Raw genomic sequence first — 24,697 nt, 5'->3', positions numbered from 1 at the left:
GAGGCAAAAGTACAAAGTCAGAAGTTGAAGGCCATCCTTGATTACATGGGGATTGACTCAAGGCCAGCCTGGGCTACGTGAGACCCTGTCTCAAAAGGAAAAAAAACTTAGTAAGCTATAACCCTACTTTAAAAAAGAAAGAAAAACATTTTATTCTTTTAGAAATATGAAAGTTTTTCTATATTAAAACTACCAGAATAACTATTCTCTTTGTCCTTTTATTGATTTTAAAGAAATATTGATTAAATAACAACATCTCTATATCACTGAATTAAAATTCTTTTCTGTTTTTGTTTTGTTTTGTTTTTCAAGAAAGAGTTCCTCTGGGTAGCCCTGGCTGTCCTGGAACTCACTCTATAGACCAGGCTGGCCTCGAACTCAGATATCGTCTGTCTCTGCCTTCTTGGTTCTGGGCCACCACCACCTGGCAATTAAAATTCTTTTCTAAGATTTTTAAAGAATTATAATTTTTTATGAAAAGTTTTTACTTAATTACAATCTTTACCCACTTAACCTTTTATAAATGAGAGCTATTGAAAATATGGAGAATACGGCTGATGGTTTTTCACTTTCCCTTCTATGCTTAAAGAATTATTCTGAGACATTTTTATGAAATTTCTGCTTGCAAAATTAAAACCTGATTACTATTTTTCCTAGTTAAATTGAATTTAAGGATTATTCCTTTAAGTAGTATACTAAAAAAAAAAAAATGTCTGCACATAAGCAGATCTCTGAGTTTGGGGCCATCCTGATCTACATAGAGTAGTGAGTTCCAGGCCAGTCCAGGCTATGTAGTGAGACCTTATTTAAGAAAGATATGTGTGTGCACACGTGTGTAAATTAGATGCTACTAATAAAATGACATCACTTCTTGCATCGTTATTTCATCAGCGTACTAAAAATCGAACTTTTATGTTCCCAATTAGGTGTAGCCAGCCAGCATTAAACGATGCAGTAAGGTATTTCTCTATACAAAGATCTCATGTCAGTTCTAGTTTGGATTGCAGCAGCAGCAGGCAGAACCCCAGATTCCCTCTCATGAACCAAGAAGCATTGTTCAGAAGCCCCTGATAGTTGCTAAGAATTTTATATTTTATGTTAGAGAAAGATCTGCTTTCCAGAAGTAGTCTGGTTCCTTTTGATGCTTTGCATCAAGCCTCTTCCCTGTTCTGAGATTGTGTGAAGAGTTATACTAGAAAGAGTACCTCAGCCTCTAAAACACGCCTATAATACTCCTCGGTGAGTCCCAGCTAGTCTCCTTACGGTGCTCTGTGCCCGCAGATGTCTGATTCACGCACGGCCAGCCCTGCTCATGCCTGTTCTGAGACTGTGTTGAGCTTATGGCCTTGGCTTTCTGTGGGCCTTCCTATGGCACTGGTACCAAGCTTTGCACATTATGGACACTTTACATTTTCACTGTCCAGAGCTGTCCGGGGATAAACCTCTTGTTTTCAAAATAGACTTTAAAATACTCAGTGTTGTGCTTCATTACTTAGTTACACAGACACTGTCTGCTCATGGTCAGAAGAAAAGGCATTCAGTGATACATATAGACTCGTATGCCGCTTCATCATTTTTCAGCCAGACTTTAACGTTAGCATCAAACAACAATGTGGTTTTTTTGTTCTTTCTTCCTAGTTACTGGACCATTATCTGAATTGCAAATAGCCTATGTGTGCAGAGAGACGTTACAGGTAATGTATTTGCTTAAGTAGCTGGAAAGGCAGTTTCACACTTAGTAACTATAAGTAATGGTTTGCCCCAAAGCTAAAGAGTTAATAATAATCATCTCCCAATCCAGCTTCCATGTTTTAATTTTGTAAAGCTGCTAACGTTTTCACGAATGATTTACAAGAATTTATTCAAACAGCCTTTGAGAGGTGCAGTGGTCACATTTTATTTTATTTTATTTTTGATAATGATACACAGATGGTCATGTGTGGTAGTGTACTTCGGTGGCATGGGTTGCTACCAATACTAAGGAAAACCATACCTATGGCTTGTTTAAGTGAATGTGTCTGTAGACTTGTCGGTTGAAATGACTTGTCCAACCTGCACCTCAAGCTTGGTGGGTGTGAACAGGATGCTCTACAGAAGCAGGAGGTCTCTTGTCATATCTTAGTCCTGTGTGTCATTAAGACAGGTCACTGCTAGCAGAACTCCCTTTCCTAAGTTTCATTAACAAATCAAAAGCATGCCTTTGCAAAATAAATAAATGAAGCATGCCTTTGTTTTACTTAGAGCCTGTGAAAGCTTTGACACACTGTCTTCACTAAAGGTATAGCGTCTTGGCATTTCTACACTTTATTTCAGCCCTCTGAAAGATTATTCATTGCAAACATTAGTGATAACAGGACTGTTCATCTGTTTTAAGGCCTTTAAATGAGGTGTGGAGATGAAATAATGGTATTGATTCGGGAGGGGGAGCATTACAGCTGATACTTGTTTAGTGAGGCTTCTCTCCGGTGCTTCCTAGATTGTGTAGTTTGCTTAGAAATGAAATTGATTTCTGTATGTACATGTAGTTCTTTTAAAATAAACCTAGATTGATCAGATCCAAGAAAAATTGTAGTCAGTTTATAGAGGGCATATCCTTGTACTCCAAGACATACTATTCCCAGTCTACTATGAGATAAATACAAATAAATGCCCCTCTGGTGTGTGATTATCCTTAGTATCTAAGGGATTGTTTTCAGGACCTCCACCAATACTAGCATCTACAGCTACTCAAGTCTTTTACATAAAATGATGGAACATTTACACATAACCTGTGCACATGCTCCTGTAGATCACTTAACAATAGCTGGTGTACCAAACATACTGTGGAAGTCATTACCACATTGCTGTTCAGGGGGTAAAAAGTGAAGCTGAATATACATTTAGAGATACATTTTTTTCTCGAATATTTTCAATCTTTGTTTGGTTTAATCTGTGTATACAAGTAGGAGGAATGACTAGGAATAAATTTTTCCAAGATATATACCTAATAGAAATATATTGTTTAAAACGCAAACCTAATCATAGACTCATAGCAAAGAATTATTAGCAAATTAGTTTTAGTTTCTGAAGTCCATTGTTTCTTTAAGCAACAGATGGAGTGTAAACCAAAAAGAAAAAAAATGACATGGATTTATAGTTGGGCCGGGTAACTGACTTTAGCCTCTTCCGTATTTCTGGTTCCCCGGGTGTGAAACAAGGGTTCACAGCAATGGCCCCCCAAATCTGTTCCAGTTTTAAAGTTCTGTTATGCTAATGGACGTCTGCATTTGGTCAACATGGAGGAACAGAGGGTAGTAGTCACCGTACCTCTCAAACAGGACAAGGGAACAGTGTTTTTAAGAAATGAGCAGGAGGTCACGGCAGGAGGTCATGAGAGGTAGGACACAAGCAAGGAAAGTTTTGTTGCCATGAAGGCGGTGGGAACATGTCCAGACCGTGCTAAAGGAAGAGCCCACGCTGAGTGCAGGGTGACCAAGGCAGCTGAAATAGTCAGATCAGGACGCTGCAGAGTAATCTCAAAACACACAATATTCAAAAGTGCAGTTTATTGTATTGATCGTCTAAAGATTATTGGGTATGCAAAGAAGCATCATAAGAAGGGTAAAAATCAATGAACCTAACCTACAGCCAATAAGATGCCGTACTGACTAGAACAGAACAAAAAGTTTCAAGTTTAATGAAAACTGGGCCTGCCGATCCAAAGCATTGAGCACTCTTGTAAGTACAGGAAACAAAGGAAAATCCACACCATCATCATCATCATCATTGAATTGCTCACATAAGGAGAAAATGTTAGAAACAGAGCAGTGGTTCTCAACCTTCCTGATGCTGTGACCCTTCAATACAGTTCCTCATGGTGTGCTGACCCCCCAACCATAAACCTATTTTGTTGCTACTTCATAACTGTAATTTTGCTACTATTAGGAATCGTAATGTAAATATCTGATATGTACCCCTAAAGGGGTCACAACCCATAGGCTGAGAACCGCTGACTTAGAACAAAAGATACAACATGTGCAAAAGAACAAAGACAAGGATGCTGGGATGCTGGCATCTTCTGGTGTTAGTAGAAACATGCAAGGGAGGAAACAGATTGGGGTGGGGGGCTTTCCCTTCGCACTTACATCTAAAAGAAATGTCAGTATAGACATAGAGGAGGAGACATAGACTTCGGTACCCAGCGGAAATAAAGACAAAATGAGGTGTGTTGGTTACTTGTCTCATTGTGACTCTGACGCACAGAGACAAGGGAGGAAGGCTTCCCGTTGGCTCACGGTTTCAGTGCCGCCAGTCATGGCAGGAAAGCAGGGTGGCGCGGGGAGCAGGCAGCATGGCTCCTACATCCTGGTGATCAGGAAGCTAAGGGCTTGGGCCAGAATGGGGCAGGGGAGGGGGCGGGAGGATGCAGCCTTCAAGGTTCCAGTACCTCACGTGCCTGGATAGTCTCTGTGTCTCAAGGAACCAGATGTTCACACAAATGATCATCTGAGGGACAGCTCAGATGCAAACCATAACAAAATGTCTTCAGGTTTGTGAAAGGTAGTCACCAGTGGAGCCATCCGTCCGATACAGGGAAATTCTCCACACAAAATTAAAATGCTATGTTGTTACCCAGGGTAACCATGTGGATAAATATACAAATAAATGTAAAGGCTTTTCAAAATGAGTTTATATTGAAAAGATTTTACAACAGAGATAATTGGTGTATTATAGCAGCTATGGCCTGTCTAAGTAAAGAGTGACCATAATTTCATGTGGATCAAGAGTCGGAAGGCAGGGGCTGGAGAGATGGCTCAGTGGTTAAGAGCACTGGCTGCTCTTTCAGAGGACCTCCAGCCCCCACATGGTAGCTCAGAACTGTATGAAACTCCAGCTGCAAGTGATCTGGCACCTTCACACAGACATACATACAGGCCAGACACAAATGCACACAACATAAAAATAAGTCATTTAAAAAAGTGGGAAGATGGATGAATACTCAGGTTTGTATTCTATAAATCATTCAAAGACAGTTATGCCGTAAAACATACAGCAACATACACCAGAACTTTTTAAATAAGTTCCTGTTGTTGTTCATATTTTACTCTTTTTGGGGGGCCTGCCACCCAGCTCCCAAATAAAACACACACACTGAGACTTGGTCTTAATTATGAATGCCTGGCCTTGGCTTGGTTTAGTTTCTAGCCAGTTTTCCTTAACTTTAAAAATTATCCCATCTACCTTTTGCCTCTGGGCTTTTCCCGTTCTCTTACTTCTGTAAATCTTACTCTCTGGCTTGCTGTGTAGCTGGGTGGCTGGCCCCTGGAGTCCTCCTTCTCTCTTGTTCCTTCTCCTTAGTCCTCCATCTCTTTCTTCTCTTTATATATCTTCTCTCTGCCTGCCAGCCCCACCTATCCTTTCTCCTGCCTTGCTGTTGGCCAGTTCTTTATTAGACCATCAGTGTTTTAGACAGGCAGAGTAACAGCTTCACAGACTTAAACAAATGCAAAATAAACAAAAGTAACGCACCTTAAAATAATATTCTACTACAAGTTCCCAGGATAGTCCAACAAGATGTAAGAGCAGACATTATATAAGAAGTGGATGGTCCTAGGAAGTATGCTCGTTTACAGTAAACTTTGGAGAAAGCTGCACAGTCAGCGAAGGGAACATTTAGTGCAGACAGTGCTTATTCCCAATAAATGTCTGAGCACCCAGAAAGACAAATACCGCATGGTTCTCCTTCATGTGGGGCCCTAGCTTCCAATCTTTATGTGCTTGTTTATGTGGCTACGGCTTCTAAGGAGGCCAGGAAACTGGGAAGGAGGCCTCGGGTGAAAGGGCTTTGGGAGGCAGGGGGAGGAGAGCATTTGGTATGTGAAGGTAAGTGGGGAGTAGTGTGGGAAAGCTTTGGGAATGTGGTAAGGAAACTGAGGCAAGAGAAAAAGAGGAGGAGGCCCAACCAACACTAAGACTGTGTGAAAAGCTGTAAGGAAAACGGCTGCTTTGTAAACTGATTTAAAAAAATAAAATGTAAGTATCCAGCTATAACACATTTAAAAGGAGCTAGGTTAACTCAGTGCAGAGTATCCATGAAAATGCTGTGGCCAAGTCATCTTTTCCCTGATACAAGACAAAGATGTCCGCTCCAACCTTGTAATCCAGGTTTCTGATAGTGTGAAAGGAAAAAAGAATAAAATAAAAAGGAATCTAGTTTTGAAAATAGCAAACAAAACTCTTCATTCACAAACTACATAATTATTTCTGTTGAAGAGAATCCACAAAGCAGCCCCTAGAGCTAACACGTTAAGTGAGAACCAACATTGGCAAGCTTCAGGTTGCTTTTCAAATCAGGTGGATTTCAGAATTAGGAATTAAAATCTCAAGAGCAAGCTACTTTCATTAGCATAAGGGATATGACAGTCTCATGGATAAATACAGCAGAAGTACATAAACACCTACGTACTAAAGCCACAGAATTGCTGAGGGGAATTAAAGACCTAAGTGAGCTTATAACTGTGCTATTCATGAGCTAGGAGATTAGTGGGGTTCTCCCCAAACAGAACCCCAGTTCCAGACTTTTTTTTTTTTTTGGTTTTTCGAGACAGGGTTTCTCTGTGTAGCTTTGCGCCGTTCCTGGAACTCACTTGGTAGCCCAGGCTGGCCTTGACCTCACAGAGATCCGCCTGCCTCTGCCTCCCGAGTGCTGGGATTAAAGGCGTGCGCCACCACCGCCCGGCCAGACTTTTTTGTTGTTAAAGAAATTGGCAAGCCAGTCAGGCACGTTGGCCCATGCCTGTAACTCAGCACTCAGGACCCTGGGCAGGAAAAGCATGAGGTTGAGGCCAGTCTAGGCTGCATAGGGAACTATCTGGTGGGGATGTGGGGGAGCGGCAGGGCAATTGACAGCTGATTCTGGAATCCCTGTGGAAACGCAAAGCAGGAAGAATAGGCCAATAAGATTGGAAACTGGCATAGAGCGGTGAGCAGTGTCGATGGAATGAGAAGGATTATAAAGCGCAGAAGAGGAGAACGCTTTGGGGAGTGATCGGTATGTTCATTGTTTTAATCGTGGTGTTGATGCGTTAGGAAAACGTTTTCAGTTCTACCAGAAAAGGAGTTAACAGTGCTCCTTAACTAGTTAAAAGAAGCCCTTTATCCCCTGAAAAAGGCTGTTTAGTTTTTCTGATTCAGAATTAAGGTAAACATTTTTGATACTATCCTGCTAATGCATATTCTTTTTTAACTTCAGGGTCTTGCCTATTTGCATACTAAAGGCAAAATGCATAGAGACATCAAAGTAAGTTCATCTCATATATTTACGTTGCTGAGTTTTGAAAGAAATTTTATGATGCCAGCTTAATAGTATTTGTGCTTGTGTTTTAGGGTGCAAATATCTTATTAACAGACCATGGTGATGTAAAATTAGGTATGTTATTTTGAGTTTTTAAATTTTTTACCAAAAATACTAAATGATTTAAGTTTGAATAGACTTAATTTTTTTTTTCCCAAGACAGGGTTTCTCTGTGTAGCTTTGCACCTTTCCTGGAACTCACTCTGTAGCCCAGGCTGGCCTCGAACTCACAGAGATCCGCCTGCCTCTGCCTCCCGAGTGCTGGGATTAAAGGCGTGCGCCATCACTGCCCAGCTAGACTTAATTTTTTTATATGTAATCATAATGATCACTGTTTGTGATATACTGATTTTATTCCTGAAGGAGTAAAAATCTACTCAAGGAAATTAATCTTATATGTGAAAAAAACCATATTCATAAAACTATTGATCGTATTACTTATGTAGAAAAATACAAATCCATGGAATATTTTTCAGCCTGTCATTAATATTTATGAAAATGTGAGTAAATCTGATTTATTAAATGGCAAAAGTGAATTAAATAATGTATTTAATTTTTATTACCATGTTTAACAACAATTATAAAATTTTATATACATAGGAAAAATATTCTAAAAAGTAGCAACAAAACAATAACCTTGTACTGTTTTAGGATTAAAGGAACTAGGTGTATGTTTTGTATGCTTTCCCATGTTTTTAATTTTGTCACTTTTTTCCCCAAGTTAATTTCAGTGTGCTTATAATTAAAATAATTTAATTATCCTAATAAAGTACAGTTTTCATTCTAGTAAAATTTCAGTAAATTTTCTTTTAATGAGTATGTTATAAACCAAGTAAGAACAAATCTTGGTACTAAATTTGTACACAGCTTCTTCACATTAGTATGTAAAATATTAATGGCTGTGCCAAGGATGAGACTTAGAAATGCTGGTTGTGTTTAAAAAAAAAAAAAAAAAAAAAACACTACCAATTTTCTGCTCTGTTCTTTTTCCCTCACCAGCTGATTTTGGTGTGGCTGCAAAAATAACTGCTACCATTGCAAAGAGAAAGTCTTTCATCGGCACCCCTTATTGGTAAGACATTATTGTGATTGTCCTGTTTTGATTTCTTTATGGTTTGTGCTCAACCTTAATTCTTGGTACTCGAAGCAGCCCTCGAAGGCCAAGAGCCTTGTGTGCTCCTAGCTGCTTTTCCAGCGTTGATTATGTTAGGAGCCTTGATTCTGCACAGCATCCAGCCCGCCCCGTGGCAAAGGGCCTACCCAGAGTGGAGTTTTCAAAAGAAAGACTTCAGTGCCTCTTCTCATTTTGTTTTAATCAAGGACTATACTCGTGGTTGTTAAAACCCACACACTGACCTCCTGGTGACTACTGCAGTAATCTCTCTAAATCACTGCCTTCCTTACTGACCAATAGTTGAGGAGTGGCAGAAGACCTCATAGTAACCGTTAGTGTGAGCCTGGCGTGTGGGCCATGCCTGTAATCTCAGCATTAGGGAGGCTGAGGCAAGAGGGTTGCTATGAATTTAAGGGTAGCCTGAGCTTTAATATGAGACCCTGACTCAAAAAAAAAAAAAAAAAGGCAATGACAAAATGTCTATTTAAAATAATCTTATAAATGCTATAACAGGTGGCATTCAGAATTTGTGTTAATGCTGGGTTTGTTAATATATGCCGTTTGGATAGTTTATTATTTTGAAAATAATTTAAAGTGACAAAGTAAACTGTATATGGGGGCTGAAGAGATGGCTCAGTGATTAAGAGCACTGGCTGCTCTTTCAGAGAATGGAGTTAAGTATAAAAGTGAAAACAGGGCTGGACATGGCGACATTTGCTCTTGGGAGGCAGAGGCAAGCTCTGTAAGTTTGAGGCCAACCTGCACCATGTCCTAAGTCCCACACCAGCCAGGATTACATAGTGAGACCCTGTCAAAAAAAATAAAATAAAATAAAGTAAAAACAAATGAATCAGGGGTTGGAGATGTAGCTTAGTTGTTAGGGTGCTTCCTCAGTGTGCACATCCCAGGACCACGTGAACTCCACTGGGGAGGAGGCACACATATTTTTTTTTTCTACACTTGGAAGTGAAGGAGAATCAGAAATTTTAAGGTCATCCTCAGCTAAAACCAAGTTTGAGACCAGTCGGGGGTGTATGAGATCCTGTCTTAGAAAAAAGGAAGGCAAGGGACAGCAAAGAAAGAGGAAAGATGTAAGAAATTTTTGTCAGCGTCAACTTTAAAGGAAAATATTGTTCACGTCACGTGACAGCTTAAAGCTTTATCGCTGCAGCTGAAACAAAAATGAAAAGGCAAGCAAAATACAGGAGGGACTGACCAAATTGGCCAAACTATTTAATATCTTTAATACACCACTAAAAAGGATGCCTCTGAGCAGCAGTTATTATAATAACACATGTAACAAATCATAAAAGCGGAGAAGTGTTTCCCTCGATGAACACATAAGTGACTTTCTTTTCGGTCAGATCGGAAAGTCCTTGGAGCCCGTGAGTAACACGCCCCATCGCTAAGTACGACGTACAGTGACAGTCGGTGGAGTGGCTTGTCTCTAAGGTTTTAAGGACCCTGAGTGGTGTCTGTGTCCTGTAGTCTCAACACTTTATCAGAGGCTTGTGCGTTCTGACATACAAAGCCCTTTCCGGAATATTTTAAGAAAGAAAATAGTGGCTCCAGTAAGCTAAGGGGGTGTTGTTTGTCAGCTCGGGAATAGCATGATGGTCCTAAAAATGATGCTGTCAGAGATGAGTCGTTAGCAGACAGGCTCAAAGTGGACATGACTTTTAAAACTGAAGGTCAACATTGGCACATGCGATAGAATACCCTTAGGAAAGATAATGTGTCTCCAAGTAAAATGTGTGGATGAAAATATGTAAGACAGTGGCTGTATCTGAAGTCACAACTTGTTTTCTTCCATATTTTTCCCTATATTCATAATTTTCTTCAGTTAACACATACCACTTTTAATAAAAAAAAAAAAAAAAAAAACCCAATCAGTATCATTTAAATAAAGGTTAACTAGAAACATAGACAGGTGGGGTTATCTCTAGCCTCTCCGAGACTTTCTGTGACTGTCCTCAGCTGTAAGCACGTCTGCATCCACTTGAGCTGCGCCTACTGCATCCCAGGAAGGCTTTTCCCTGTGCTGTTGCTCCTCAGAGCTGTGCACACTGCTACCACCTACAGCGGCCTTCTGTCACCAGCTATGCTGGCTTTCTGAGCTAAGCTCAGGTCCTTCCTGAGTTAGGAAGCAGGACGGAGTCAGGCTAGCCTTCAGTTAGCTACACAGTCTCACTCCAGCGGGTAGAGGAATTGAAATGTATCTGCCGTTTCTGGGCCCCCGCTCAGTCCCCTCCAAGGCCATAAGGTGGCTTTTAGTCCTCTGGCTCAGTGGTAATTATTTCCTTCTCTTTTGTCCACATTAGCATTTTTAACATTCTCAGTGAAAGGGCTGGGAGTGTAACTCAGTAGCAGAGCACTTGGCCAACATGCTCAAGTCGCCAGGTTCAATCCCCAGCACAGCAAGAAAAAGTAAGGAATTCAATGTAAATTTTCATGTCCTCGCTTTAGAACACGTGTACTATATTCCACATTTAAGTTGAGATACCATATGTATGTATCTCAACACGTGGATTGTAATGTTCTGTGCATGTAAAAGCAATAGTGACTTGTGGATATTCAATATAACTATATATTAATAAACTTGAAAATGAAAGTGAAAAAGAGAATTTTCCCTTGGGCAGTCTCACCTCCACCTTATGACCCTGGATGGTATCAGTTTGTATTTTGAGGTGTTTTTTAGTTGGGGGTGTGGGTATTGAGACATGATCTTCTGTGTAGCTCAGGCTGCCCTGGAACTCAAGGTAGCCCCTGTATTTCATCTTCCGGCCTGTAGTTATGGTGTTGGCTACAGCCCCCTGTATTTCCAAGCCCCCTGGAGCTCCTCTGCTTGCCTGACCTCACCTCTTCTCACGCTGTGTTTCATGTTGATGTGGGTCTTGGAGTAAGTTGCCTCCATAATTGAGCCTGTCAGTGGTCCACATCATTTTCACAAGTAAACTCTTGCATAAAAGTAGCTTGTCCATTTCCAGTCCCCCCTTCGCACTCTGTTTTAAACCATGTGCTTTCCAGTGGTTCTTAACCTGTGGGTCATGACCCCTTTGGGGTTACGTAGCAGACATCCTGCGCATCAGATATTCACATTATGATTCATAGCAGTAGCAAAATTACAGTTATGAAGTAGCAATGAAATAATTTTATGGTTGGGGGTCACCACGACACGAGGAACTGTATTAAGGGTCGCAGCATTGGGAAGGGTGAGAACCACTGCTCTGAGCCATCAGTTGTGAAGTTCTGTGGGGTTTTTTCCATTTCAGATCAGACCTACACTTTTGTAAAATAGAATGAGTTACTGAAAGTTGGTGATGTGTTTGGACAAGAGAGTGGGTGCCCTTTCTGTCCCCATCCCCGACAGTGACAGGCAGTGTCTGGCCTCTCAGTGTCTAAGTCACAGGGTGAGTCCTGTCTGTGGTCCTCTGCTCTCCAGATGTTGCGCTTGCTCTCCGCATCGTCCTGCATCCGCTGGAGTTTCCTCTGAAATGTGCAGACCACTCACTCTCTGCTTCCTGTTGGCTCATTCTCAAAGTTCTACCTGCTTTGGGAACTTTCTTTGACCTACACGAGGTGTTTAGTACTCTTTAACAATGTCACCAACACAGAATAAAGCAGCAGTGTTCTTGGACCACGGTTATTCAGAAAAGGAAGTTGAGATTTTTAAATAGTGAATTTTACTTATTTTTTTTATATAATTTTTATTTTAAAAATATTTTCTTTCCTTTTAAACACCAACCCCTGTTCCCCCTCCCTCCTCCTGCTTCTCCCCACCTACCCCCATCCCAAGGCCGTCCCCTCCTCATAGAGGGTAAGGCCTCTCTTGGGTAGTCAACACAGGCTGGCATACCATGTTGGGGCCTGACCTAGCCCCTCCCCCCTGCATAAGGCTGAGTAAGGCTTCACACCATAGGGAACGGGCTCTAGAAAGCCAGTTTGTGTACCCGGGATAAGTCCTGGTCCATTGCCAGGGGACCCACAAGCACATCAAGTCACTCAACTTCACCCATATTCAGAGGGCCTACTTCGGTCCCATGCAGGCTCTCTTATTTTTTTATTTTTAGAGTTATTTTTATTGTATATGTGTGGGTATTTTGCCTGCATGTGTGTGTGTTCACCACATGTGTGCCCACAGAGGTCTGAAGAAAGCATCAGCTCCCCTGGAGCTGGAGTTATGGGTGTTTGTGAACCACCATGTGGATGCTAGGAACTGAACCAAGGTCTTCGGCAAGAGTAACCGTCTTTCTAACCACAGCCAATTCTTTAGCCACCAAATAACGAATTTTAGAAGTGGAGGTGCAGAGCGGCTGGTGAGGTTTCTTTCCTACCAGCCTCGTTCTCCCCGTGTATAGTATACAAAGTGGTGTGTCTCTGTCTGATTCCCTCCAGGATGGCCCCAGAGGTGGCAGCAGTGGAAAAGAACGGCGGCTACAACCAACTCTGTGATATCTGGGCAGTCGGGATCACGGCAATTGAACTTGGAGAACTGCAGCCGCCTATGTTCGACCTTCATCCAATGAGGTGTTCTCACTGTTCACAGCACTGACTCCTCTGGGTGCTGAGCTTGGTCTCAAGTGTGTCTCAGTAGTGAAAGGACTGTAAGGGACTCGGGTGTGGTGTGTCATATAACCTGTTTAGGGGAAAGCGCTTGCGCACGTGCGCACAACACACACACACACACACACACACACACACAGTGCACATACATGCAGGGGCAAGCCTTCTTTCTCTCTCTCAGTTGCCTAGCTGCTCCTAAAACAACAGAACAATAGAGTGGGTGGCTGTCTTGCTTGAAGTTTTTCCATCATGCAAATTTCCCCAATAATTAAACTAGGAGATACCAGGTATTGTTAAGTCTTTTTTAGTCTTCACTTTATTCCTCTGTCAGTTCCTCTTGGGTCTTTTTTGACCTATATGAAATTATAAGTAAATGATAGAAAAGACTGTTGAATTCTCTCTGACTTAAATTTTTTTTGCTTTGTTTAATAAATAATGGAGTATCTAGGCTTGGTATAATAGTCATTTATGCTTTAAGATGGATTCTCTTCCAGAAGAAGAAGTGAAGGCTCTAGAAAAGATTTTTTATATATGTATTTTGAAGGAAAGGATATATTGAGCTAAACTTCATAAACAACATAAAAATTAAATCATCAAGTGGAGGGAAATGGTCTCCTAATACATGATTGGCCACGGATTAACATATACTCCATTGAGAGCTATTCAAAGACTGTGGGCAAAAACAGTGTCTTAGATACTGTCCTTTGCTGTGAGGAGGCACCATAAACAAAGCAGCCCTTCTAAAGAAAGCATTTAACTGGGGACTTACAGTTCCAGAGGGTTACCCCATTCTCATCATGGGGGGAGCATGGCGTCAGGGGTGCTGCTGGAACGGTACCTGAGCACCTCATCCTGATCCACAGGCGGCAGGCGGCAGACACTGGGCCTGACAGGGACTTCTGGACCCTCGAAGCCCACTCTCCTCCAACAAGGCCACCTCTCCTAACGCGTTCCAGACAGTTCATTAACTAGGGACTGACCATGCAAATGTGCGAGCCTATGGGGACATTTTCATTCAAGCCAAATAGTTGATGCACAAGTACCAGCTACTAAAGAATTACAGGGGACACTACAGGCCTACAGTGTCCTGAAAGAAACTCTCCTGCAGACAGACTAGAATGCCACTAGATTCAGTCCTTGTCAAAATAACTTTATGCCCACTGTACATGAGCCAATCTAGAATTGGACTCAGGCTGGGCATTCATAGCATGCAAGTGTTTCAGTGATAACCCTCCTCAGGAAATTATATATGGGAGACGAGTGACTGAGTGATCCCAGGCCCCATGAGGTAGGAAAAGAGGACCAACTCCCACAAGCTGTCCTCAGCCATGCTCCTCTCACATGAACTACGTAAACATAAAAGTGAAAAACATTTAAAGGCGGGAAAGTAAGAATGATCCACTTGTAATCAACCTGCGTGATAAATCTAAATATCTTTATACACTATCAAACAAATTCTTTAGCAGCTGTTACATATTTAAAACCAAAGGACCTGGGGAGTTGTTGGTAATGAAATCAGCAGAACATAATATTACCTAGTAATAATAACCATTTGGATAAAAAGCCTTTTAAAAGATACATTTTTATATAATATATAAAATAGTAAAAACATTGCTTTTTCCCCACTTCCAGTTTTTCACTGAATTATTTCATTTTTATAGAAAGAATATCTTTGCTAAATTCAATAAAAAAGATTGAAATTTTTGTAGCAAATGCAGAAATAAAACATTTTAAAAAGTCTTTAAGTCTTGATAGAAAAATAGATCAAAGGTGAATTCATAGAATACTCTATGAATTTAAAGGCGGGAAAGTAAGAATGATCCACTTGTAGGCTAGCTTGTGTACAGTAAAACAATATGAGAATTTATTGTCCAAATAAAGGAAACATAATTTGCCAGAATAATAGTAGATTTCAGGCTTTGTTTAAACCTATAACTTAATGTTAAAGTAACTTGCAATTGCTGTGTTACAGACTAATACATGATTATGTAAATACGCCTACAATTAATATCAGTTATATAGGTGATTGTGTGGTAATGAAACTTTGACATTTTATGACTTTGTTTTATGAGTAAGGGCCTGTGTGACATTTAAAGATCCCTTTTAAAGCTAGTGGAAATACTCCCTAACCTATGCGAAATGTAAAAGGCTAAGGGCTGTGGCACAGCTCCTCAGGAGAAGTGCTTGTCTGGCTCCTGCCACGCCCATGATGTGACCCCCAGTGTCACCAGAGAAGAGAACAGGAAAGGTTTCCACGTCCAAAGCAGTGTCTTCGGTACCCCTCCCGTGAGGTAGTCTTATACAAGTTTATAACAGAACATTTATTCTGACTGTTGAGTACAGTGATGAAAGTATCTTAATATTGCCCTTAACTGAAATTTTCATTTCAGGGCTCTCTTCTTAATGTCGAAAAGTAATTTCCAGCCTCCAAAACTAAAGGACAAAACAAAATGGTGAGTTAAGGACTCTACAGTCTTACAGAGTTCAGCAGTCGGTCCCCTTATGTTACAGATGGTGGAGCCAGAGCTTTGAGCAGCCTACCTGTGCTGCTTGGCTGTGCATCTAAGAACATGTGGCAAGAGCTAGCTGGGTTTATTTTCTAGTCATCCCTGCCCTTGACACACAGCCACTTTCTAACATGCTTGAGTCAAGAAGTGTGCTGAGGGAAGGGATTTGAAATGAACACGTGAAGATTTTGGAAATTCATATTTTTCCCTGTATTTTTTTACATCCTTTAATTACATATTGTCTTTCCTGGACTGTGATATTTGAAAGTTTCCCAGATGCTATAATGCTTAAAATGAGTCCTTCCTGGCTTTGTTCTTCCTTCCTTAAGTCTAAAGGAATCACTGCTCATTTTCATGAACTTGGCCCCCCCTTTATTGCTAGCATTGTAGCTCATAAGTAGTAGATGGTAAAAATGGAAAATTTTTCTGATAGAAATTGACAAGCATTTTATAAAATAAACCAGCAAATAAAAATTTCCAGTATCATCCACATAGTTCTTATGTAGATGTGTGGATTTTTTGAAGGTCTGCGAGCCTCCAAATGTGTATGTCCATTTCTTTTTCTGATGAGACAGTCTATATTGTGAGGTTTCAGGTTCTAGTCTCCCCTCCCCGGGTAGACTCTGAACTGAGTTAGTGATGTGTCCTAACCTGTGTGGATGCAGTTTTATTCAGGAGCATCCGAAGGTGATTGTAGTGAAAGGTGAGTCACCCTGTAGTGACCTTCAGTACTGACACTGGCTGCTGCTTCGTGCTTCTTGGTGCACTAAGTGCCTAGGCATCTGGAACTGGAGGGCTCTGTGACAAGATTGCCTTAGTATTCGCTCAGGAACAGCAAATATTGTCTATCCACACAGCTAGCATCAGAGATCCCGTACCAGTCCCTCAGACTGTGGCTCTCACCAACACCATGGCACAGCCGAGATGTGCTGTGTGTTGTCCTTGCTAGTTACTATGGCAGCTTCCTTGGCTCTTGAGCCGTTCTCCCCTAGTGGAATCTTAACAGTGGCAGAAAGAAACCTGTTTGTCATTAGTAATGAAAATAGAATTCTTTTAATTTTTCCCTTCTTCCCTCTTTCCCTGCCTCGTCAATGCATATAGCAGGGAAATCCTTTAGGTTGCTAAAATCACTCATTTTTCTTTACTTTTCCTTATGAACTTCAAAAATTCTTCTAGAATTTAAATTGTCTCATAATAGTCTCTCTACCCTCCATGTAATCTAACTTTCAGTGTAAAAAAATTTTTTTATGTTCCGTAAATTAGGCAGTAAGAAAAGGACGTTTGACTTAGAAACCTGGAAAGAACTTAAATCATGCATCTGCTCACTTCTGATCTGTAGGGAGGTGTTTGGAGGTTGTCTAGTACTATTGCAGTTTAACTGCATATTACTTAAAAGACAAAACGGTTGCACAGGTGTCCAAGGGATACACTGTGTATAGAACGGGGGGGGGGGTTGATGGTGTTTCTCACTTTCTAACTGTTCTTATGTTAATTTTATATAAAACCGGAGAAAACTAATACTAGTGAAATATTTTTATACTGTCTCTCTTTATTTGAAGGTCATCGACATTCCATAATTTTGTCAAAATAGCACTAACTAAAAACCCTAAGAAAAGGCCAACTGCCGAGAGGCTTCTGACTGTGAGTCATTGGGTCACAGAGGGATTCTGGGTCACATGCTAACTATATGGGTTCCTAAAAGAAAAGTATGCATTGTAAAATGTTGTTATTCGGGTGGTGGTGGCACATGCCTTTAATCCTAGCACTTGGGAGGCAGAGGCAGGTATGAGTTCGAGGCCAGCCTGGTCTATCTACAGTGTGAGTGCCAGGACAGGCGCAAAGCTACACAGAAAAACCCTGCCTCTAAATAAATAAACAAACAAACAAACAAACAAAATGAAATGTTACTCTCTTCAGCAAGGAGCAGCTGACTTCCTGTAGGGACCAGATGCTAAGCATTTCTACATTTGTGGACTGTACAGTTTCTGTCAGACCAGTCACAACTATGCAGTTCTGCCATTGAACCTAAAAGTAGCTATAGGTACAGCCTTAACGCCCAGGACAGCTTTCTTTACAAAAGTAGCCGTACACCAGAGTTTGCCCGTACACTGTAGTTTGATGACCTCAGCCTCTGAGAAAACTCTCCAAAATGGTATCTAAAATAAGTTGCTTTTCTTAACTTATTATACAGATTTATAACGTGCTCTACATGTATCTATAAAATACCTTTGTATGAGCAATTAATGAGTATAGCAACCTAAGAAAACTTTATAATTTAACTGAATTAAATGAATGCAAATATACAACAAACATACCTTTTCTTAGTGTTTTGAAACATTCCCCCAGCATTCATTTATATACCAGTATATATAAATGAGCTTCATCATTTAGCTGGTTATAATTTTAAAGCCTGATATAGGCTAAATCACTTTACATAGAGAAATGGTTCACATTCTGATCTCATATACAAGTGTCTGAGCTGCGTATGATCATAGGCTCCCTGGTGGACGCTGTCACTGCCGCACTCTCCATGTCTCATGTAGACCCCACGCTCACCTCATCTTACATGTTTACTGACTTGAAAAAAAAAAGGCACATCGTTTGTATAAGCCATAGATGTGAAGGTACATCGTTTGTATAAGCCATAGATGTGAAGGCACATTTGTGAAAGTTTTCCGTTTGATTTTCTTAGCACACCTTTGTTGGACAGTCAGGTCTGTCCCGGGCCCTCGCCGTTGAACTGTTGGACAAGGTGAACAACCCAGACAACCACGCACACTACACCGACGACGATGACTTTGAGGTGAGAATGGGATGCAAGTGGATGCCTGAGACCTTTCTGAGATGTTTTAATGTGGCTTTGGAGTGTCTTCTTTCATTTCAGTTATTCGTCTACTTCTGGCTTTGTAGACAAGGTCTCACAGGATCCCAGTTGGTCTGGAGCTCAGTATGTAGACCAAGCTAACTTTGAATTCTCAGAGGTCCTCCTGTGTCAACCTCCCAAGTGCTGGGGTTACTGAATAAGCCACCACACCCAGTTGGGAATTATTTTCTAATTTACACCTTCAATTTAGTTAAAATGGATTTAGTGACAAAAATTAACTCTGTAAACTATACATACGTTCACTCAATTATACCTGCTAAGGCTTTTCCTAATCCTATTCTCATTCCAAATTCTGTGATTGGCTGAGGTTTAGATGAGATCCTCCTCCTCCAACCCTTACACACATGCCTGGAGATCCAGAGCTGCCTCCTCTCCAGAGATCAGCTCCTGTGGTGACATGTGATCTTCCTGTAGAACACACAGAAATGGATTCTGTTTCCTAGGAAATAACGCTGTAAGAACACTACTTTGGACCTTGAGGAAAAGGTCTAAGCACAACATGTGCATATAATTTTTCATAAAGACTCCTTAGAAGTTCAGTTGACCATTTTTTAAATTTTTCTAGTTATGCATATTAACAAAATACAGATAATTGCAAAGGAGTAAGTTGAAATCCTCAATAGGAAAAAAATTCTTCCCAGTATTTTTCATGAGTAGTTTTTTGTATGACTACATGTAGGTATTAACTATACATGTCTTCTCTGAAAATATTCCAGGATCATTTTGAGTTTACCATATTTAGTAGTGCAGCATGTAAATCAGGAATGAGGGACTTGCTGCTCATTGACAACACCATTAATAAATTAATAAATGTGGTCCTTAAAGAATCTTTAAAAGATAATGTTTGTTCCCCCAATGCCTCATATATATTATAATCCTGTTCTATGATTTTTTTGTTTGTTTGTTTGTTTTTCGAGACAGGGTTTCTCTGTGTAGTTTTGGTTCCTGTCCTCGATCTTGCTCTGTAGACGAGGCTGGCCTTGAACTCACAGAGATCTACCTATCTCTGCCTCCCGAGTGCTGGGACTAAAGGCATGCATCAGCACCCCCTGGTCTGTTCTATAATTTTATTTGATGTTAAATTAACTTGAATTGCAAACATTAAATAAACCAGCCATACATAGATTGCACACACACACACAGAGACCATTATTTGCAGGCTTAAGATTAATAAAGCTTTGAGCTGGCAAGCTATCTGAATGGATAAAGGTACTTTACTACAAAGCTTGATGACCTGAGAGCTGAGTTTGATTCCAGATACAAAGTGAATGAGAAAACTGACTCTCACAAATTCTAGATCTCCACATGTGCACACATGTGTGTACATGAATACATACACATAAATATAACTCTTTTTTTTATAAAATTAGGATTCACAAGATTTTAAGGCAGGCATATTGACATCTAGCATGTAAACCAAGGCCTCAGGAGGACGGGCACCAAGTGAGCTAGGGGACATTGTGAGTTCTGGGCTGGTTGGGGCTGCTTTGTGGAAAGCTGCCTGAAAAGAGCAGATAGATTTAATCCTTCAACTTAAACCTTACAGCATAAATGTTGAGTTAAATATTGTTTGATTCCCAACTAATCTTTCTGGTTATGTCAGTACACAAACCCCTCATTTACAAGGTGGCTGGGTTTCCCTCCTCCTATCTGCTTTCTCAGTCCTCTGTTGTTGTTGTTGTTGTTGTTATTGCTGTGTAGTGATTTGACATTCTGTTTAGTCCTTGAAACACAAAACCTTCTAGACTATCGTGGGGCACAGTGGTGTGAGAGACACTGTCCCCAGAGGTGGGAGTTAGTATAAAGGAAGCTCAGAACTATCAACACATAATTTAGGACTGATAATCCTGTGGTGTGGGAACATAGGGCCCTACGGAGGGACCTCATAGGCAGGACAGGAAGGAGCTCAATGGAAAAGTGATATCTGAACCAAACATTTGAAAGATGACTTGGGATTAGAGGGAGAGAGCAAGAATAAATAAGCTTTGCTTGTTGTGTTTTAGTTTTAGATTTATCTTATCATTTTATGGGCACAAGTGTTTTTCCTGGACGAGGGTATCAGACCTTCTAAGAGAGTTACAGACATTTGTAAGGTGCCACATGGGTCCTCTGAAAGAGCTGAGCCAACTCTCCAGCCCAATAATAACTTTAATAGAGGAAATAATAGCATATCTTGAAAGCCTGATGGTAATAGAGAAAGTGGAATACTGGGGGACTGAAGAGAAGTCGGTCTGGGTGGAGCAGGGAACGAGCCCTGGGACAGAGAGCTACAAAGCTACACACTGTCTCCAGCCACTAAGACTTCAGACTCGGATGCCATTAAAGGGAAGGAAGTTACGTGACCAGATGTGTACTTTTCAAACATCTTGATGAACTCCTAATGGTGAGTCCGTTTACGGACAGCCCGTTAAAGGACAACCAGGGTGAGCAGAACAGAGATGACAGTAGCTTAAACTAGGGATTGTCGTCGTCAGAAAGCTGGTGACTGATTCGAGGCTCAGGTGGAGGGGTGAGAAGAAAACCGCTCTTGACTTTGACTAGAAAACCCGGTGGATGAGTAAAGTTTGGGAAGAATGATGAGTTTACTTTCCTGCTGAACAACGTGTTACATAAGAGGTCTAGTACGGAGCTAGGAGAATCTGACTGGGTAGTTGTGAGTCCCTGGGAAGGGGTAGCTTTGAGGAACAAACTCTCTCTCTCTCTCTCACACACACACACACACACACACACACACACACACACACACACACACACGGGAAGAGAGTTAGATTGACAAATGAAGAAAGCATAGGCGAGAGTCCCTGGGAAGGGGTAGCTTTGAGGAACAAACTCTCTCTCTCTCACACACACACACACACACACACACACACACACACACACACACACACACGGGAAGAGAGTTAGATTGACAAATGAAGAAAGCATAGGCGAGAGGACCCTGAGATGCCTCTCACCGTTTAAGGATCGACCGGGTGAAGAAGGCCAGTAAAGACCGCAGAAGGGAAGAGGGCGCCCGTGTAAACCTTGCCACAGCGATGGCTCAGCGGTCAAGGCCTGCACTGCCGCAGAGGTTAGATGGCGGCGGTGTGAGGAGTGAATGGGAGAGCCCAGCTCGGTGTGTTCTCAGTGGGGTCTGCCGGGGAGCTCTGCCAGCAGCCGTCGGCGCCCCAGATGTAAAGAAGGGTTAACCAGTTGAGCGCCCAGGGCTGGTATTTTGCAGGGTCACTGTAGTGAAGGGCATGGGGAGTTTAAAATATTGACAAGAGAGTACTTAAGATTTTAGACTACCAGGTATAAACTAGATAGGGGGAAGAGGGAAGGTCTGATACCAATCAGTGGTGAGTAAGAGAGTAACAGATCAGTGAAGTTAATATTCAAGCGGGAACATTAAATTAAGCAGCTATGATGAAAGTGAATGGAATGGCGTGTGGCACTTAGAGCCGATGCTGTGTCCAGGATGAACCCTTAGGAGTGGAATACTTCTACCTATTTGACCGTGTCTTGAACCCAGGTCTGTGCATTCACTTCAGCCTTTGGGAGCCTTTGGCATGATGGGAGATCTTGAAATGGAGAAAGGAAAATCAGCAACTCAAGTCCCTTTCAGAGCCCTCAGTAACTGATGAGTCATGAGAGATTGGGTAGCTAAGGCTGGCTGGAGGCATAGCTTCAAAGGAGCCTGAGCTTAGGCTGAGAGGTGAAAATAACAGATTACTCATTTGGCTTGTATTTTCTTCTTTAAATGTGTATCCGTGTTTTTGTTTAGTTTATTGCCTACATGTGTGTCTGGTGCCTGTGGAGGTCAGAAAGGGCATCAGATCCTCTGGGATTGATTGGAGTTACAGATGGTTGTGAGCTGACGTGAGGATGCTGAGAAATGAACGTGGGTCTTCTAGAAGAGCTAGAGGTGCTCTTAACTGCTAAGCGCTCTCTCCGGCCCATGGCTTAAAATACTCTTAATCTGCCTGTATCCAGGATTTCTCCTTTCTGTACCCTTATACACTTGCAAAAGTTCTCCACCTAAAGCTGGCTGTCCCTGGTGCTGCCATCTCCACACACTTCGCTCTGCTCAAAAAATGAGAGCTAAGAGCCATCATGTGACATTCGGCCTTTTGTGATCTGTCTAACCCAGTCTGTCCACACGGTTCCCTCATCTTACCTGATTTTAGTGCACTCAAGTAATTTCCAAACCCCACTTCCTGCAAGTACTTCCTTCTTGCATCCTGTGATCATATTCCGTGTCTAATGCGTCTGCACATCTGCACAGCCAGCACCTGCTGTACCGCAGCCCCAGGAGAGTGCATGCGGAGCCTCTGCTCTTCAGTCCAGTCCAGGAGTCGCTGCCTTGGCCGGCCTTTCACAGGAATTCTTTTATTTTTAATAAATGGCACTGACCATTGTCTAATTTTTACACGTCTATATCCTTTGTCGTCCCAGACTAAACTCTTGAGGACAAGGTTTGTGTCTGAGTGTGGATCCCTTCGGTGTTTTACAGGATGTAACGTAAACATGGATAAGTGAATGAGCATTTAAGGCATCCTATTGTTCATTGTATCATTATTGTGTTTTTTCTTATGAGAATTGTTTCAGTAGATAATCATGTTTGTCAATAAGCAATCATTTAAAAAGAAATTCTAAATCTTTTATTTGTTGTTGAAATAAAATGTTAAGTGTGTATGTTATGCTTATATCCACAGCCCCATGCGATCATCCGTCATACCATTAGATCTACAAACAGGAATTCCAGAGCTGAACGGACAGCCTCAGAAATAAATTGTATGTGAATGCTATATATTTTTCATTGGTGGTCTTGGAGGGTTGATCTCTGGGTATTCTTACATTTCTTACAGGATTATGAAATCTTAGACTAATTGAGGCTGCATACCTTATCATCTCAGAATCTGTTAAAATATAAGTTGCTGTTCTAGTTTTATTATAATTTTATTGATTATTGTTTTTAAATAGTTTTTATTTTTAATTATGAAGATAATTGTATCCATTATAGGAAATTAACAAGAAATAAAAAATAAAAAATTTACCTTGCACATTATCACATAACCTACAGCCATCCCATTTTTTCCTGACTTCTTGTTTTGCCATGAATATTTCATGTGGCTAAACTGAACTTTGACACACTAGAGAAGCAGTTTCTGTTTGCTGGCACTGGCTTTATAACTCTATGTTGCAGGTTGAGTCATGATTGTTTCATGCTGTGGGATATAGTCATCTGTTATTGGGAGTTTGGGTGGGTTTTTAATATTTTTGATCAATATGAAGATGACTCTCTACACGTATTTCAAATGGAACTTCGATTTTTTATTTAATGAGTTAATCATAAACAGACAAACATATCAACCACTTTTGTCACCTCAGCTACATTTAAAGAACAGAAGCTTTGGACACGGACCGGGCGGTAGTAATCCCAGCACTCGGGAGGCAGAGGCAGGCAGATCTCAGTTTGAGGCTAGCCTGGTCTACATAGTGAGTTCCAGGACAGCCAGGGCTACACAGAGAAACCCTGTCTCAACCCAAAAAAAAAGGAGTTTTGGATATGGATTTCCTGGCTAGATGTGTATTGTCTCAAGAGATTAAAGTAGTTCATAATAAAATGAGGTGCATAAATAGCAATACAAATAGGATTTTAGCCATAATGAGATAATTCCTTAGGTATTTGAACCAATTAGAATTTTTACAGATGAGTAATAAATAGCTGTCTATATTTTACTTTATTTTCATATTTTGGGAGGTGGCTATACTGCCCAAGCCAGCTTGAAACTCACAGTGACTTTTCTTCCTCAGTTCCCCAGGGTCCTGAGACTATAGGGTGTACCCCATGCATGGCTTAAGTCTGTTTTCTTCAAACCAAGTGTTCCTAGCTGTTTAAAAGAATATCTCCCCTTATCTATTGCTCAACAGGACTTGTCATAGATAGGCCAGTAGTAACTCAAGATTCGGTGCCTCTGTTCATGCTAGTGCCCAGCTTGCTGTCTTCCTTCTAAAATAGCATTACATGCCTAGGGAACCACCTTCCCAGAGCCTTGTTGCTTCTTGTGAAAAATTTCTGAGGGCCCCAGATACCAAAGATATCCTTCTTTGACAAAGCAGTATTTACTTTTTTTTTTTTTTTTTTAGCTATCTAACATTCTTTTAATGTAATCTAATTTGTCTTTTATTTATAGCCTTTGCATTTTATGTTATATTCTCTGTTTTAATATATTCACTTTTTATTTGTGTGTATGAGTGTTTTGCTTGCATGTATGTATGTGTCCCATGACTGTGCCTGGTGCCTGCAGTGGTCA

General features: G+C 41.0%; 1 protein-coding gene across 3 annotated transcripts in view; it reads left to right on the top strand.

Moving 5' to 3' along the window:
- Window positions 1–24,697, top strand: part of Map4k5 (mitogen-activated protein kinase kinase kinase kinase 5) — a 97,160-nt gene that overhangs the window by 36,675 nt on the left and 35,788 nt on the right. For all 3 annotated transcript variants that reach the window (XM_028858632.1, XM_037210589.1, XM_037210588.1), the window contains exons 5-13: window positions 1,639–1,694; window positions 7,232–7,279; window positions 7,366–7,408; window positions 8,333–8,405; window positions 12,843–12,974; window positions 15,401–15,463; window positions 17,077–17,158; window positions 18,210–18,320; window positions 23,096–23,174. In XM_028858632.1, coding sequence (XP_028714465.1) covers window positions 1,639–1,694; window positions 7,232–7,279; window positions 7,366–7,408; window positions 8,333–8,405; window positions 12,843–12,974; window positions 15,401–15,463; window positions 17,077–17,158; window positions 18,210–18,320; window positions 23,096–23,174 — 687 coding nt within the window. The remainder of the gene's footprint in view (window positions 1–1,638; window positions 1,695–7,231; window positions 7,280–7,365; window positions 7,409–8,332; window positions 8,406–12,842; window positions 12,975–15,400; window positions 15,464–17,076; window positions 17,159–18,209; window positions 18,321–23,095; window positions 23,175–24,697) is intronic.

Source organism: Peromyscus leucopus, chromosome 14, assembly GCF_004664715.2.
Source record: "Peromyscus leucopus breed LL Stock chromosome 14, UCI_PerLeu_2.1, whole genome shotgun sequence".
Taxonomy (NCBI): Eukaryota; Metazoa; Chordata; class Mammalia; order Rodentia; family Cricetidae; genus Peromyscus; species Peromyscus leucopus.
The sequence above is the reverse complement of the archived record's forward strand: the minus strand, read 5'-3'. Positions and strand labels throughout refer to the sequence as shown.